Source organism: Leguminivora glycinivorella, chromosome 5, assembly GCF_023078275.1.
Source record: "Leguminivora glycinivorella isolate SPB_JAAS2020 chromosome 5, LegGlyc_1.1, whole genome shotgun sequence".
In the NCBI taxonomy this organism is placed as follows: Eukaryota; Metazoa; Arthropoda; class Insecta; order Lepidoptera; family Tortricidae; genus Leguminivora; species Leguminivora glycinivorella.
The window spans coordinates 20,298,003-20,313,095 of NC_062975.1; the positions used below are offsets into that span (position 1 = coordinate 20,298,003).

At 39.9% G+C, this 15,093-nt stretch overlaps 1 protein-coding gene across 1 annotated transcript; it reads right to left on the reverse strand.

The window, feature by feature from the left end:
- Positions 1-65: 65 nt before the first annotated feature.
- Positions 66-14,011, reverse strand: LOC125226162. Its single transcript, XM_048130066.1, has 7 exons — positions 13,851-14,011; positions 13,537-13,712; positions 12,880-13,054; positions 10,607-10,764; positions 9,576-9,747; positions 8,328-8,452; positions 66-1,603 (listed from the first exon to the last, which is right to left on the reverse strand). Exons 1-7 carry the CDS (start codon positions 13,915-13,917, stop codon positions 1,472-1,474), a joined length of 1,005 nt encoding a protein of 334 aa, XP_047986023.1. The 5' UTR covers positions 13,918-14,011; the 3' UTR covers positions 66-1,471.
- Positions 14,012-15,093: the final 1,082 nt, after the last annotated feature.

Below are 15,093 nucleotides of genomic sequence, written 5' to 3' on the forward strand. Positions count from 1 at the left end.
TGCGTAAATACCGAATAATAGGTCCTTAGGTAAATATTGGGTTTTTGGCAATAAATCTGGTTGACGGAAGGCAAATAGGTACTAACTCCACGTGCGTAATCGCACAGAATATTATAATAGTATAAGTACAGAAGGATCACTGATTTGATGTTCACAAAATGCCGCCTTTCATAATGCTTACCGCACGCGAACAGCCGACATTGAGTTCTATTGCGCCGCGCGAAGGTCGTCACCACTGAATGGACCGCGAATGCGAAATAATCGCGGAGTGCGCCGCCCCTGTAGGCCTAGCACATGATTGCCGCGGGAGTATGTCGCCGCGAGATAGATCACACGTCTTTTTCTAACTGTATTAATGACATAAGGACGGGTAGTCCACTCGCAATCATGTGCTAACCCTGCTGGTGTAGGGTGTTAAATTGTCTACAGAGATTAGAATAACCAGATTCCCATCAACGCCAACGCTTCTTTCTGATGAGTTTTGGTTACATTTTTGAGTACGACTATGGAGACTTGCTAGCATGTACCTATTGCGGTCTCGCGTGAGAATGCAACTCACGTAAGCAGATCTGCTAGTAGTAACCTATGTACGTACGAGGCTTCGTTACATTGGTTATTAACCTTTTAGGCGATGGCGCCAGTAGTTACTCATTGACGTCAGTTATTGATTTATTGTTACATACGTAGGTAGGTACACAATAGTTTTCTAGAGTTGTCATAAATCATTTTAATGTTTGAGTCGTGCGGCGTATATATTAGTGTTTTTGTAGTGTAGAGATGAAGACGCAAATAAAAATTTTGACCCGACGGCCATTTTTCCGGGACATTTCTCATAAGGTGTTTGTTAATAAAACTGAATTTAAATATTAATCCTATTTTCTTATTTATTTTCGGTGGTATTTTATACATAAACACTATATACGAACGGTGTTTAGTCAACTCTGAGAGCGTTTTCACATTATCCGATCCGATATCGGATCTACATCCGAAGGCTACAGCGACGCCATTTTCTATAGCGCTGACTGAACACCGACGCTTTAAAAGATAAGTAGTAGACGCAAACCAAATTGACGACCGGAATTGTAAAACTTCTCATTTACATTGGTCGTAGGCAGAGTGTGTAAGACTCTGAAGCACTGTTCTGAGCGAGCATTCGTTCGTTCATGCACCGATTTTTTTATATACTACGTCGGTGGCAAACAAGCATACGGTCCGCCCGATGGAAAGCGGTCACCGTAACCTATGGACGCCTGCAACTCAAGAAGTGTCACGTGCACGTTGCCAACCCATTAGAAACTTGTACACTCCTTTTTGCTGCACACTTTTTGCTGTGTATGGCATTCAATTGTTTTCATTTGCGCACGAACAAACGAATGCTAGCTCAGAACTGTTCAGACCACTATGTGAAAACGCAGATTGAGAGATATATTTTAGTTTGCTAGTATTATAGGTACACGAGTAGGTCTACAATTTAACAATTTTCATTTTCGTCTCCGCTTGACTCGGAGCAGTCCTCGACGTGAAAAGTGTCGTCATGTGCTGGATTCGCGTTAGCTTTAGGCAAGGGACGCTTGCGGCGGGGCTCGTTCAGCGGATTGTCGAGCTGAAAGATGTACAACCCAATCATAAGATTTATTATATCGTGACGCGTAAGAGGGGCGCACCCACGGGCGACAAAGACGCTCGGCGACCGGCGACATTTTTCTCGCACGCATCTTAATCTAACATGGGCTAGTATGAAAGTTGTCGCCCGTGGGGCACCCTCTAACGGCCCAGCCACGACATTGGTATAAGCGCGACAGCGGTGAGCGGCGGCCATACATTGGAGCGAGACACAGCGATGGGACTTTTCATTCGCACATATGGCTGCCGCTCACCGCTGTCGCGCTTAGACCAATGTCGTGGCCGGGCCGTAAGAGCGGTTTCACACTACGTTCGATCCGAATCTAATCCGATGGAAATAAGATCCATAGTAGTCGTAGAACTATTTGTATGGTAATTTACCCACTAGATCCGAAGAATGACGGAAAGAAATTGGATGACGGAGATCGAATATAAATAAATAAATATAAATATTGGGGACACCTTACACAGATCAACTTAGCCCCAAACTAAGCAAAGCTTGTACTATGGGTGCTAAGCGACGATATACTTACTTAGATAAATGCATACTTATATACATAGAAAACATCCATAACTCAGGAACAAATATCTGTGCTCAACCACAAATGTGTCCTTACCGGGATTCGAACCCAGGACCGCGGCTTAGCAGGCAGGATCACTACCGACTGAGCCAGACCGGTCGTCAAATCGCCGGATATAGTGCGTAAATTACCATATAAATAGTTACGGCTACTACGGATCTAATTTACATGGGTTCGAACCGACGAAGTGAGAAACCGCGCGCTCTGTGTGGTGTTCAAAGAATCAGCAGAGGTTTTTATTGGATACTTAGGGCCAGTTGCATCAACCACATTTGACAGACACATCATCGTCACGCAGCAAAAGTCTATGCTTCCCATACAATAAAATTTAACGAACACTTTAACGGTGACAGGTGGTTTGATGCAACCGGCCCTTAGTACGTAAAGTTAGAGATTACAAAAGCAGAGGTCCGTCGAACCATAAATTAAATATAACAAGATCATACCATCCCATACATTGAAATGCGACCGCCTACGAACGCGCTTACACTCCACCACACATAGATGGCGCCACAAAAAATGCCTTGTTGCCACCGATTATTTGTAGATTGGCATTAAGTGTCAATTCCGAGCCGTAAATCTATGTCAAAAGTGGCACTTAAGGTGGCTCGCTTTCCATACAAAAAACATCTACCATTTATTTAGTCACCGCACACTACAACTAAATAAAAATATGCGCATACATCTACTATACATTATCCATCGTCGCAGTATTGAACGAAATACATTGTTTCATACAGAAATCATGGACAAATCCATGTGAATTTTTTATTAATTTTACGAAAATGTGTGTGCCAAATTTTGTGTACAGACACAGAGCCGTCATATTTCGCGCATTTTTAGTTGACATTGTCATCAGTGACACTTGGCTCTTGACAAGTAATTATTTAAAGATATTGGTTTACTTAACTCAAGCAGACTCAGAAATAATGACGCATTTTGTCAATAAAGATACATATCGTGTATTTCGACACTGCTAGTGTAAATCGAAATAGCGTCTCGGTCAAATGCATTGACTATGAAACAGGAGATCTCGAGTTCGATTCCGGGCTCTTTTTTAATAATTTGAACTTTTTTTGGATTTATTAAGTTTTATTTTTATTTTTTAATAGAATAAATATTCTATTAAAAAAGACTCTTACTATATTTCTTTCCTATTTTTTATTTTCATATAAAAATACATTACAATCTTTATTATGCCTTTGTTGATAAAATAAAATATTACACGTCAGGTCAGGTACATAGGTCATAGTGTGGCATAGTATTAGTATTAGTAATGTGCTGACTTCCTTACATTTACTGAGCTAGTTGACCTATGTTATTGTTGTGTGAATGTTTTTCTTCAACAACTAAATAGTTATATATATGAATATGTATGTAGGTATGTGGGTAGCTTTTGCACATTGTAATTTTTCCTCAGTCACCCGCTGAGCTCAGAGACCACGAACGCTGTAGTGTTCGAAACGTCGGGATAAATTGTAAATTAATTATACACGATTTAATCCGTTTTCATAGTTTTTATTTCATGAGTAACTATCGCGGTAACTGAAGACAATATTAACTAAATGGTTACAAATAATAATTATCATCAATATAATCTGATCCAGGCAGGCAATTATGGTCGCGCGATAAATGATAAAACATCTGGCCGTCCCTATAATCGCACTTACTAATAGTGCGACAGGGCCGGCCTGATATTTTATCGTCTATCGCGCGACCATGCTACCCGTGCTGTACTAGCTTTAGCCCGCGGCTTCGCTTGCGTTAGAAAGAGACAAAAGTAGCATATGTCACTCTCCATCCCTTCAACTATCTCCACTTAAAAAACATGTCAATCCGTCGCTCCGTTTGGCCGTGAAAGACGGACAAACAAACAAACACAAATTATCTTTGGTGAAACAACGAATTCTTCCACTTCAGATTATAGAGTAACCAGTTTTTCCCATTTATAATAAACTAGCTTTTGACCGCGGCTTCGCTCGCGTAAGAAAGAGACAAAAAGTAGCCTATGTCACTCTCCATCCCTTCAACTAAATCCCCTTAAATAATCACGTCAATTCGTCGCTCCGGTTTTGCCGTGAAAGACGGACAAACAAACGGACACACACCCTTTCCCATTTGTAATATTAGTATGGATTTGACATTATTATTTATATTTAAATAATTATATATGTATAGCCCAATTTCGTCGGTAACAGCGTGTTATGTAATGGCGTCGTTGGGGAGCAATCGTCTGTCACGCCGTGAAGGTGCGTTCGATTCCCAGGATTATATAAACTTTTTGTATTTTTTTGGATATAAATTTCGTTTTTTTTATTGACTGAGCAAGAATGGAGAGCCGAAGGTATCAATTTTGTCTTAGAGAACATATTGATTTTTTTATTGTCATTTTGATTTTCTATTTATTAAGTTGAGATATAAAACACAACTTTTAATACCCTCGCTAAATATAATATTTTATCGAAATCACTCCTTAGATAAAAAAAGTCCACTTGAGTTTTTAAAGCATTACGTTACTCAGTTAACTATTGCATTTTCATTTACTAATTTAAGATTTCAAAAGCGATTTGAATACCCTTGCTCCATCAAAAATAAACAATTAGAAAAAAAAATCATTCGGATCGTAGTTTAGAAACTAAAATTTATCTATACTTTTTGGATTTTTTTAAAAATATCACATTAGGATAATTATGTTAGAAATTCTGAGTTCGACGAACAAAAAATAGTGTCACATAGTGTTGTGTTCCTGCCGGTGAGTAAGGCTGCCAGAGCTCAACGAGGGTGCGGGGTGCTGACGACGGGAGGACTTACGGAACTCATTTGTTCCGTCTATTGTCCTTTGAGTCGTCGGCAACCCAAACCCTCCTTTGAACTTGTACACTACTTTTTGCTGTGCATACGCAGCAAAGGGGAGTGTACAAGTTTCTAATGGGGCGGCAACGCGCAAGCGACACTCTTCGAGTTGCAGGCGTCCATAGGTTACGGTGACCGCTTTCCATCAGGCGGACCGTATGCTTGTTTGCCACCGACGTAGTATTAAAAAAAAAAAGAGAAAAAGTCCTGGATTCGAACCCAGTACTTCCATGCAAATCATGCGATGGCACGTATTTACCGCAAGGCTATTTAAACAAGCTGTCGCCGCGTGAAATTATCGACTAGAAGGAATACAAAAACACTGTTTTCATCACACCCGCACTTTAAATGTGCCATTGCGCGCAGGCGGAGCGTGAGTTATAGAAAAATCGTTCTCCCAAGGGAATAATGAAATTTCTTGTACCGTACTTAACTTTTTTACATCTATTTACATATTTTTTACATTGTGAGTGTGATGAAAAACATTGTGTGTAACTCGGGGAGTATGAATATTACTAACTCGAGTCTTTAAATCGCTCCGGCAAGCCGTCGCGATTTAACTTACTCTCGTTAGTAATATTCAACTTCCTCCCCTTGTTGCACAATGTACTATTGTATGTGTGAGTGGTACTTAAAAATAGTGTAAAATAGTAAATTTATTTACATTAAGGGGATTAACGTTACAATGAGAAGTTGAATGTTTGTTGTAATACGTTAATTTTAATATTAAATGTTCGCGAAGCATAATTGAAAGTATATAAATGCCTGTACGACTCCACAAAAAAAATAAGACTGGTAATTTGCAGATTAACGCCATCTAACGCAGCCTGAGCTTCGGGTAACCTAGGCGAGCCACCTTAACGGCATCTACAAGTATAATCGAAAGCTACAAGACATTTTTTTTGTGGCGCCATCTATGTGTGGTGGAGTCTAAGCGCGGTCTTAGGCGGTCGCATTTTAATGTATGGGATGGTATGATCTTGTTATATTTAATTTATGGTCGAACTTACTTTTCAGATACCCCATCATAGCTTAGAATTGCGACAAAATCTTATATTTTATTGCTGTCCGCGATTCCATCCATTAAAACCAAATCTAATATAACAAAGACATGAGCTAAGGGTAAATTATGATGGTGCCATCTATGCAGACCGAGAAATTATATTTTAAACCATAAATTAAATATAACAAGATCATACCATCCCATACATTAAAATGCGACCGCCTAAGATCGCGCTTACACTCCACCACACATAGATGGCGCCACAAAAAAAAAATGTCTTGTAGCTTTCGATTATACTTGTAGATGGCGTTAAGTGTCACTTTTGACATAGATTTACGGCTCGGAATTGACACTTAATGCCAATCGACAAATAATCGGTGGCAACAAGGCATTTTTTGTGGCGCCATATATGTGTGGTGGAGTGTAAGCACGTTCGTAGGCAGTCGCATTTTAATGTATAGGATGGTATGATCTTGTTATATTTAATTTATGTTTAAACATACCTAAAAGAAAAGGATACCTACATTACCTACTGATATATAATAATATCACCTGAGTTAAAAAGGAAAACAAAATTGTGTCTCGTCACAAATAAGGACAAAGGTATGTATAACACCACTGACTTGAATGTGTACTCAATACGTTAAGGAAAAACCCGTATGCCGCATTTCCATGTAACGCGTTCAATAGATTCATTAATAAGTTGATTCATTAGCAATTTGAACAGATGTGGCAATTTCTGGAAGCGTGACGCGTCTGTGTGCATTGTAAGAGAATAATAAGAATAGGTGACACGCAATAATAGAAGCTAGATATAATAGTTGATGCAATACTTTATACTTATACTATATACTATATACACAATAAGAAGATGAGATGTATTATATGTATTTATGTATTATTTGATGTATGTTTTAGATTTCTGATTTTCTTTTTCTGTTCTTTTGTTTTCAATGCACCGCCTACAATCTTCTCTGCTTTGCCTTTAGGTTGACTGGTAGAGAATTGCACATGACATTAAGTTCGCCTTTTGTACATTAAGTTTGTCTTTTGTGCAATAGAGTTTAAATAAATAAACCTAACCACAAAATAAAATTTTTGAAAAAACCCCCGACCGCGACTTTAGTAGACCGATTTTCATGAAACATGGCTAAGAACACTCCCGACTTACTCAGCTTTCAGACAAAAAACTAAATCCAAATCGGTTCATCCGTTCGGGAGCTACGATGCCACAGACAGACACACACACAGACAGACAGACACACACAGAGACAGACACGTCAAACTTATAACACCCCGTCGTTTTTGCGTCGGGGGTTAAAAACTACACATTTGATGTAATAGATGTCTATGTACATTTCTTAATGTAACTTCTACTTTAGAAATGGATGAAAAATTTGTGTGTTTAAAATGGGGCTAAAATGTGGAATGTGGGATGAACTGTCGCCTGCAGCAGTGTTTAACTGTTTACGGACCGATATACAATCTTCAAGAAAAGAGCGTATGGTGCTCCTCTTAAATTCCGTTCTGGTGTTGCTTCACTTACAGCTCAGGGTGCGTAGCCTAATGGCACAAACGCTAACGAAACGCTCACGAAACGAAACGCTAGTAGATATCTATCTCTATCGCTCTTGCGTATTGGCGCGACAGAGCCAGACTAGCTTTCGCGGCGTTTCGTTTTCGTTTCGCGTCGGAGAAATACCATTCGGATACGGGGCCTAGTGTTGCTGGTGTCCACTGGCGTTGGTAACCGCTTTCTATATATACTAGCATTTCGTAATGAACATTCTCGTAGGTTGCACTATTTTCTAGATCATCTACAGGGGCAGTTTAAAAAGAACTGTTTTGTTATGTTGTTTTTTTAATACTACGTCGGTGGCAAACAAGCACACGGTCCGCCTGATTGAAAGCGGTCACCGTAACCTATGGACGCCTGCAACTCAATGCGTGTCACATGCGCGTTGCCAACCCATTATAAACTTGTACACTCCCTTTTGCTTAAGTACACAGCAAAAAGGAGTGTACAAGTTCTAAGGAGGGTTCGGGTTGCCGACGACTCAGAGGACAATAGACGGAACAAATTAGTTCCATAGGTCCTTCCGTCACCAACACACCGCACCCTCGTTGAGCTCTGGCAGCCTTACTCACCGGCAGGAACACAACACTATGAGTAGGGTCTAGTGCTATTTGGCTGCGGTCTTCTGTAAGGCGGAGGTACTTCCCCAGTTGGGCTCTGCTCTAGATTCCTTACATGCATGTTTACTTACATGTCTGACCAGTTTGTATGACCCCTCTCCGTCAATGAAGGCCAGTTTGAAGGCTTTGGTCAGATGATACTTCTTGAACAACATGAACTGTTCACGCAGCGTTTCTTGAGGCTTATCCGATAAACCTGAAAGACAGAAAGATGTAAACATATAAGAAATAATTTAGAAAATTAAAAACTACGTATAGGCACATCAACATCATATAGGAAATGACTTAGAAAAATGAAAAAATTACAGTCAGCAGCAGAAGTTGCGTAGCGGGCAAGGTGTTCAAAATGAACTTGACACGATCTTATTTTTAAGACAATAAGAGCGTGTTAGGATCATTGTGAACACCTTGCCCGCTACGGAACTTCTGCTGCTGACTGTACATCCGGTAAACCAACGCTAAAATTAAAAGGGGTGATAGCAGGGGCGGCTCACTCCGCGTTTCTTCCATACATTTCGACGGCCGCGAATTCGCGGCCCATAAAGTTTGACAACCTTCACGCTGCGCAATGGAACTCAATGTCGCATGCAGTCCGTTGACAGGTTGTTGAGAGTGAACCTTCTGTACTTGTACTTTTATATATTCTGTGGTGATAGATAGGACAACTTATTAAATTTTACCTCAATGAAAATGTCATGGTTTTCGAGATATTGGCACTTTATAAATTAAACTTGCTTAATAAATGATAATCTCGGTCAAACAAGTCTGTCAGTAAATAAGAACAAAAAAAAAACTATAGGTATCCTTTTCTATAGCACCCTAAAGAAAAGTACGCATATAGTTTTCTTTGTTCTTATTTACTGACAGACTTGTTTGACAGAGTATAGCTAATGAGGTCTTCTCATCCCTTTTAATGTCTGCGTTGGTTTATTATAAGACACTATAACTCTAAACTTGTGCGTAATATGTATTATGGTAAATTTGAGTTTCCGGATTTAGCCACAAGATGGCGGTTTATCCAACGCACATGTGAGTTGTGAGTGTGCAATGCTTCAGCAATCCTTACCAGTATTCTCACTACGGGAATTAAATAAGGTATAACCGGGTTTATAGCATTTTTTTTCACACTTGCTACCAAACTGAGTTATTGTATGGCAGTATAATTTATTGATTTAATCTTTATCACACAAAAGAAAAATCTTGCAGTACAAAAAGGCCGACTCAAGCATTCTCTCCCAGTCAACCTCGAGGCTAAGCAGACGAAATAATGACGTATTGAATTACATATACTGTCATATGTCATATACAATATTACATACCTTTGAACGAATAGTCCCTAGGCCGGATGTCATACATAGTGTAGTGCAGTATGAATGTTATGCTCTCGGTGGTTTCGCTATCTTCCTCCAGTTCGTTTCTGACGACGAACGTAATCTCCATCTGTGTGCCGTCCATCAGCTTGAAAAGAGATGCGTCTACACTTAGGAACACCTGCAATCAAGATATTACATGTATTCTTCTAATTTTATTATTCTACCCCGCCCGTGCTACCGGGCCCGTGCCCGTGTGGTGACGGGTTAAGAATTTCACCACCCCCTTTCTTCCCGTGGGTGTCGTAGAAGGCGACTGTGGGATATGGGTTAAATTGTGGCGTAGGCGAGAGGCTGGCAACCTGTCACTGCAATGTCACAGTTTCGTTTTCTTTCAACCCCTTATTTGCCAAGAGTGGCACTGAAACCAGAGTAGTTTCATGTGCTCTGCCTACCCCTTCATGGGACACAGGCGTGATTGTATGTATGTATGTATGTTATTATTCTAATTGGTATAAGGAATGATCAGTGGTCAGGGTTCCTTTTGTAGGTACCTTTTAGGTAATAAAAAAGCTATGAAACTTGATTTACTAGTCTGATTTCAAATTGGATGTTATAGGTGTCTATAGTGACTGTTTACAATCAGGCGGGCCGTGTGCTTGTTTGTCACCAACCAAGCTAGAAAACTGATCTAATAATTAGCTAAACCTTCATTAGCGGCAACTGCGTCTTTTGTAGACTGTCTGTTGTGGCAAAAAACTTGCACTAGCTCAAATTAACTTTTAAGCATTATTTCAGTAGTGGAAATCTTTGCAGAGCTAATCATTGTGTAAATTATGGCAAACCTATGCACCTATGTGGTGCTCTATCACAAACCTTATCTGAATGAAATGATATTGGGCTGTAGCTGTGTGCAATGGGCATCAATGATATCGATTTACTTCATTGATGGTGAAATTGTCAATAGCAGAAGGATTATGGTTGACTCTCTTAGTAAAATCTCTTGCTATAAGACTGCAAGATGAGTAAGAATACATTACCTTCAGATCTTCATACTGTTCAAGTCTCGCATAGTATGCAGTGAGTGCCTTCCTGATGACATCAAAGGTTTTCAGTGAAACCTCATTGTTGCAGCCGTCCAACATTGCCTTTAGGTTGAAGCCGAGGGGCAGAGAGCAGCCTGTGATCTTGTGCTCACCTGAAAGACAATGTAATGAGTTTGTATATATAGAAAGATTTTATGCATGCTATGCACATCACATTCAATGCCGCACTTGTAATTTTGCATTCTAAATCGCCCACATGTGTCCGGTGTGGCAGTGAACGACATACGAGGTGCGGTCCAAATGTCTCCGGCCCGACAAATATGGCAGAAGAGTTTAAAAAAAGTATGTATATCATTGTGTTCGTCATTTATTCCACTTTTTTGGTGTATAGTTTCTTTAGGTGTCTGTTGGCTGTAGGTTTTTTTACGGTGTTTAGTGCTAGGTTAGTGCCCAAACTTTTATCGTGCTTACAGCGAGATGAGTGAAAAACCGTGAGTTCATGAAACTTGAGACCAGCATAGACACCGCGTAGCGAGTTTTTTGAATGCAATTGCTACTGTAGATGAAACCATGGTTATGTAAGACGATACTCTGTACAAAAGAAAATTAATGGAGTGACAACGTCATGGTGAAAAGGCGCCTAGAACAACCTCTGTCACAAAATGCACGAAAAAAGATAAAGGCTACGGTATTCTAGGGTTGTCACGAAATTCTAACGATTTACATTTATGTAAATCGTTAGAATCGTTCTTTTAAGAAGGGTAGACTACGGTAAATAGCAGATGCTACGCAATATTTTTTGTCCAATTACGATAGCAGATTATGCAGAATAGTCTTTAAAAACTTAGCAGAGGCACAAGGGCATCTCCGCGACAATTTCCCCGTTCACGCTGCTTCATTTTACAAGGTATGCTATGACGAAATGTGTCTTCAAAAATATTCGGCACCTACCTTATATTCGAGACGTGACCCCAAGTGATTATTATTTGTTCTAAAAACTTAAGGTAGACTGAAGCACAGAATATATAATAGTACAAGACTGAAGTAAAAAAAAAAAATCTTCGTTTGACGAAGTGACCCGTGCGGTTTAGGGCGATTTTGAGGACAAAAATCTTTATTATTTTTATTAGGTGATGGAGAAGCTTATAAAGAGATTTGAAAAGTGCGCTGTGACAGAGGAAGACTATATTAAAAAATAAAAATAAAATTGTAAAGATATGTAAGCCTTTTCTTTGTTAGGCCGGAAACTTTTGGACCGCACCTCGTAGCTCAGTTGAATATAATATACTCAACTCAACAGGCTCAACATGTTTCAATCCAGTCAAAGATCTTCCTCCTCCTAGATAGTGCTATGGCATCACATTTACTGTTTAAGCACGCAACATACACAGTGCACGAGTGCATGATCGAACATAACACAAAAAAATATTTTGTAGACTATTAATTGAACAGTTACAGAACATACATGTAGGTATTCATGAGGTTTTTGCATGTCATCTACAAAACTAAGCAACAGATTTTGATGTAGTTTTATTTTTAAATAGATAGAGCCATTTGTACGCACAGTTTTTATGTATAATACTCACACAGAGAACCTCCTATAGAGTGGCAGTCTTGTATATTTGGTTCGCGATACGAGTCACCAGTGTTTGGGGTGCGAGGAGCGGGCGGGGAATGTGTTAAGCGCGCTGTGATTGGCCGTTTCAAGGACGGCGGGCAGTCGCGCCAGATGAAAAGGGACAGAAGTATGACTGTCCCTCTACTGACGCGTAAGTGGCCAATGTAAGTTGACCTATGCCGGCTCTGAATAAATTATAAATATGACTTATTTGTGGAATGTAATGCCGTCTGTTTTTAAATTTGAGCTTCTTGTTACCTTTCCACACCATTTCACACTACAGGTGGACATCTTTAAGGCATCAAAATACCCTTTTCCAATTTTTTTGTGCGAAAAACACGCGCTGCTTTCGGGTCTGTTACTTGGTCGATACTGATCGGGCACGGCGAGCGCCCGCACTTATATCAGTGCAAATACTAGGAAGGCTGGCCACCGCAAGTCGTCTTGTAATAGTTGTCTATAGGGGTTGGTCTGTGAATACTCATGAAGGTGGGTCCCTAGTTTGTAATAACCTGTAACCATGCACAGAGTAAAATGGCTTGGAGGATGCCATTACCCTATCAGGGACCCCAGAAAATTAAATGAAAAGTAAATAAGAGGTTATAAATGAGGAAAAAAGGCTAAATAAATAAGTAAGCCTTGCACTAACCATCAACTTTGGATATGGTGACTCCATGTTTGACATCCACCTCCCTGTCAAGCTGCATGTGGAATATGACGGTGCAGTGGTCCCGGCCGTATGACTCCACCTCCATACCTGTCAGCATCGCTGTCAGGTCCAGGGTCTTCTGCCATCCGTCTATACGTTTTTGTACGATTATTGACTGAAAATAGATAAATAAGTATTGTAAATAGTTACTAAAATTGATAAATCCCAATGTTAGACGGTGTATAAGTGTGAAGACATGTAACCTACTTGTTAAGTAGTTGACTGTTGCTTAGCAATGTTTGTTTAAAATTGTGTCGCTTAACTTCAAAACTGGGTAAATCCATTCTGCTATAAGGTTGGTTATCTTTCAGATCATATTATATTTTTTATATTTTCAACCTTAAAGCAGAATGGATTTACCCAGGTTTGAAGTTAAGCGACACAATTGTCATATCTGGCAGGCAAGTATGGTCGCATGATAAATGAGTATTGCACTGTTTGTAAGTGCAATAGGGACGGCCTCATGTTTTATCATTTATCGCGCGACCATGCTTGCCGTCCAGATGTGTGTCGGTTGTATACATGTAATGAACTTTATAATGCCACATGGATATTTCTATACACAAGTAGTGCAATTTGAAAATAAATTGAACATACTTTAGTGATAGCAACATCATTATCCTCAATTTTCTTTGGTACCACAACAGAGTGCCGGTAGCTCGCCCTCTGGATTTGGAAAAGGTAATCTTGTTTTTCTCGAAGCTTTCGCTCTAATTCCGCCACCTCCTGCTGTAACTCACTGTTTTCATCGTTTTCCTTGAAAATTCTGGGACCTACAAAATCCAAATTAATAGTAGTGACGCTAGGACCGTTTTACGGTGGTATAATAGCAGTGTAAGACTCACACTCTGTTAATAAACCGTCTTGTATCCTATACCCATTAGTGGTAACATGTTTCAATAAATACTCACGTTTGTATCCTTTGCGAAACAACTTCGTTATTTTTAATTGCTTTTTAGTCACTTTCGACATCGTCATTTCTTATTTTTTAGGATTCAGAAACTTACAAACAGATAACTAGGAATAAAATAAAAATAAGTAACGGCTTCTAACCAAACATCGACCATTTGAAACTTTTGACAGTACGTTTTATATTAATTTTCAGCCAAGTAAGGCACGACCAGATAAGTCTCGCTTATTAAGGCCGCTACAGAGTTCTTTGATTACAACTGAAGTTGGTTATGCCATGCTATGAATCAAAGAATATAATAGTACTCACTAGGGGAAGAACGCCAACTCCATACAAAAAAATGCCCCCTTCCAATAACACACACACTTATACTAGTGGCGGTCTCAACCAAACCACGTGACCCCTCCCTCGACAGAAAGCTGGATCCGCCCCTGGTTCCGCCACTAATTCTATCGATAAACATAATTTGTGGTAAGATTTGTGGGTTACTTTAGTTTTTGCTCTAATGAAATAAAAGGCATATTATTTATGTTTTATAGCGTGTGACACTGGCTTTACGCCTAACGCCTCTCAGAGAGGCGGCACGAGTCAAGAGAGAGATAGACGACTCCCTAAGAGAACCAATCGAGGTAGACCCCCGGTTCGCTTCCTGACGGACTAAGCCGCGGGTCAACCTTAGCTGGTTATTGTGTGCAACTAGCTTCGTTCAAAACACGTAGCGGCTGGCAGCGCGGCGTTTTCGTGAGACAGTGGCCGTTAGCTTTCACTCGAGAACGCACGCGTATCCGCACGACCCTTTGTCTTTTTTTTATTGTGTTAGAATGTTTAAAGTTAAACTGTTATGTTTATTGGGTTGGTAAGAAAGTAATGAGCGATCGATTGAATTCCACATAAAATTTTTGAGAGAGTTCTAGAATCTTCTATGGTCGAAAGTATATAAAGGGCGAGTCGCACAGTTTCTCGTCAGTCATTCACTATCTGTCGCCGAGCTAATATAAGGAAGAAAATGGACGAATTAAAAGTGCATGTAAGGCATTGCTTACTATATGAATTTCAGTCTGGCCATTCAGCCGCCGAAGCAGTGCGTAATATATGTCAGCGTGTTGCTCCTGAAGTTGTGTCTGAGGCCACGGCGAAACGATGGTTCCAGCGGTTTCGTAGTGGCGACTTTTCATTATCAGATCAACCTAAGTCTGGTCGACCGGCGAAGATTGATGTAGCCAAATTAAAAACCTTAATTGAAG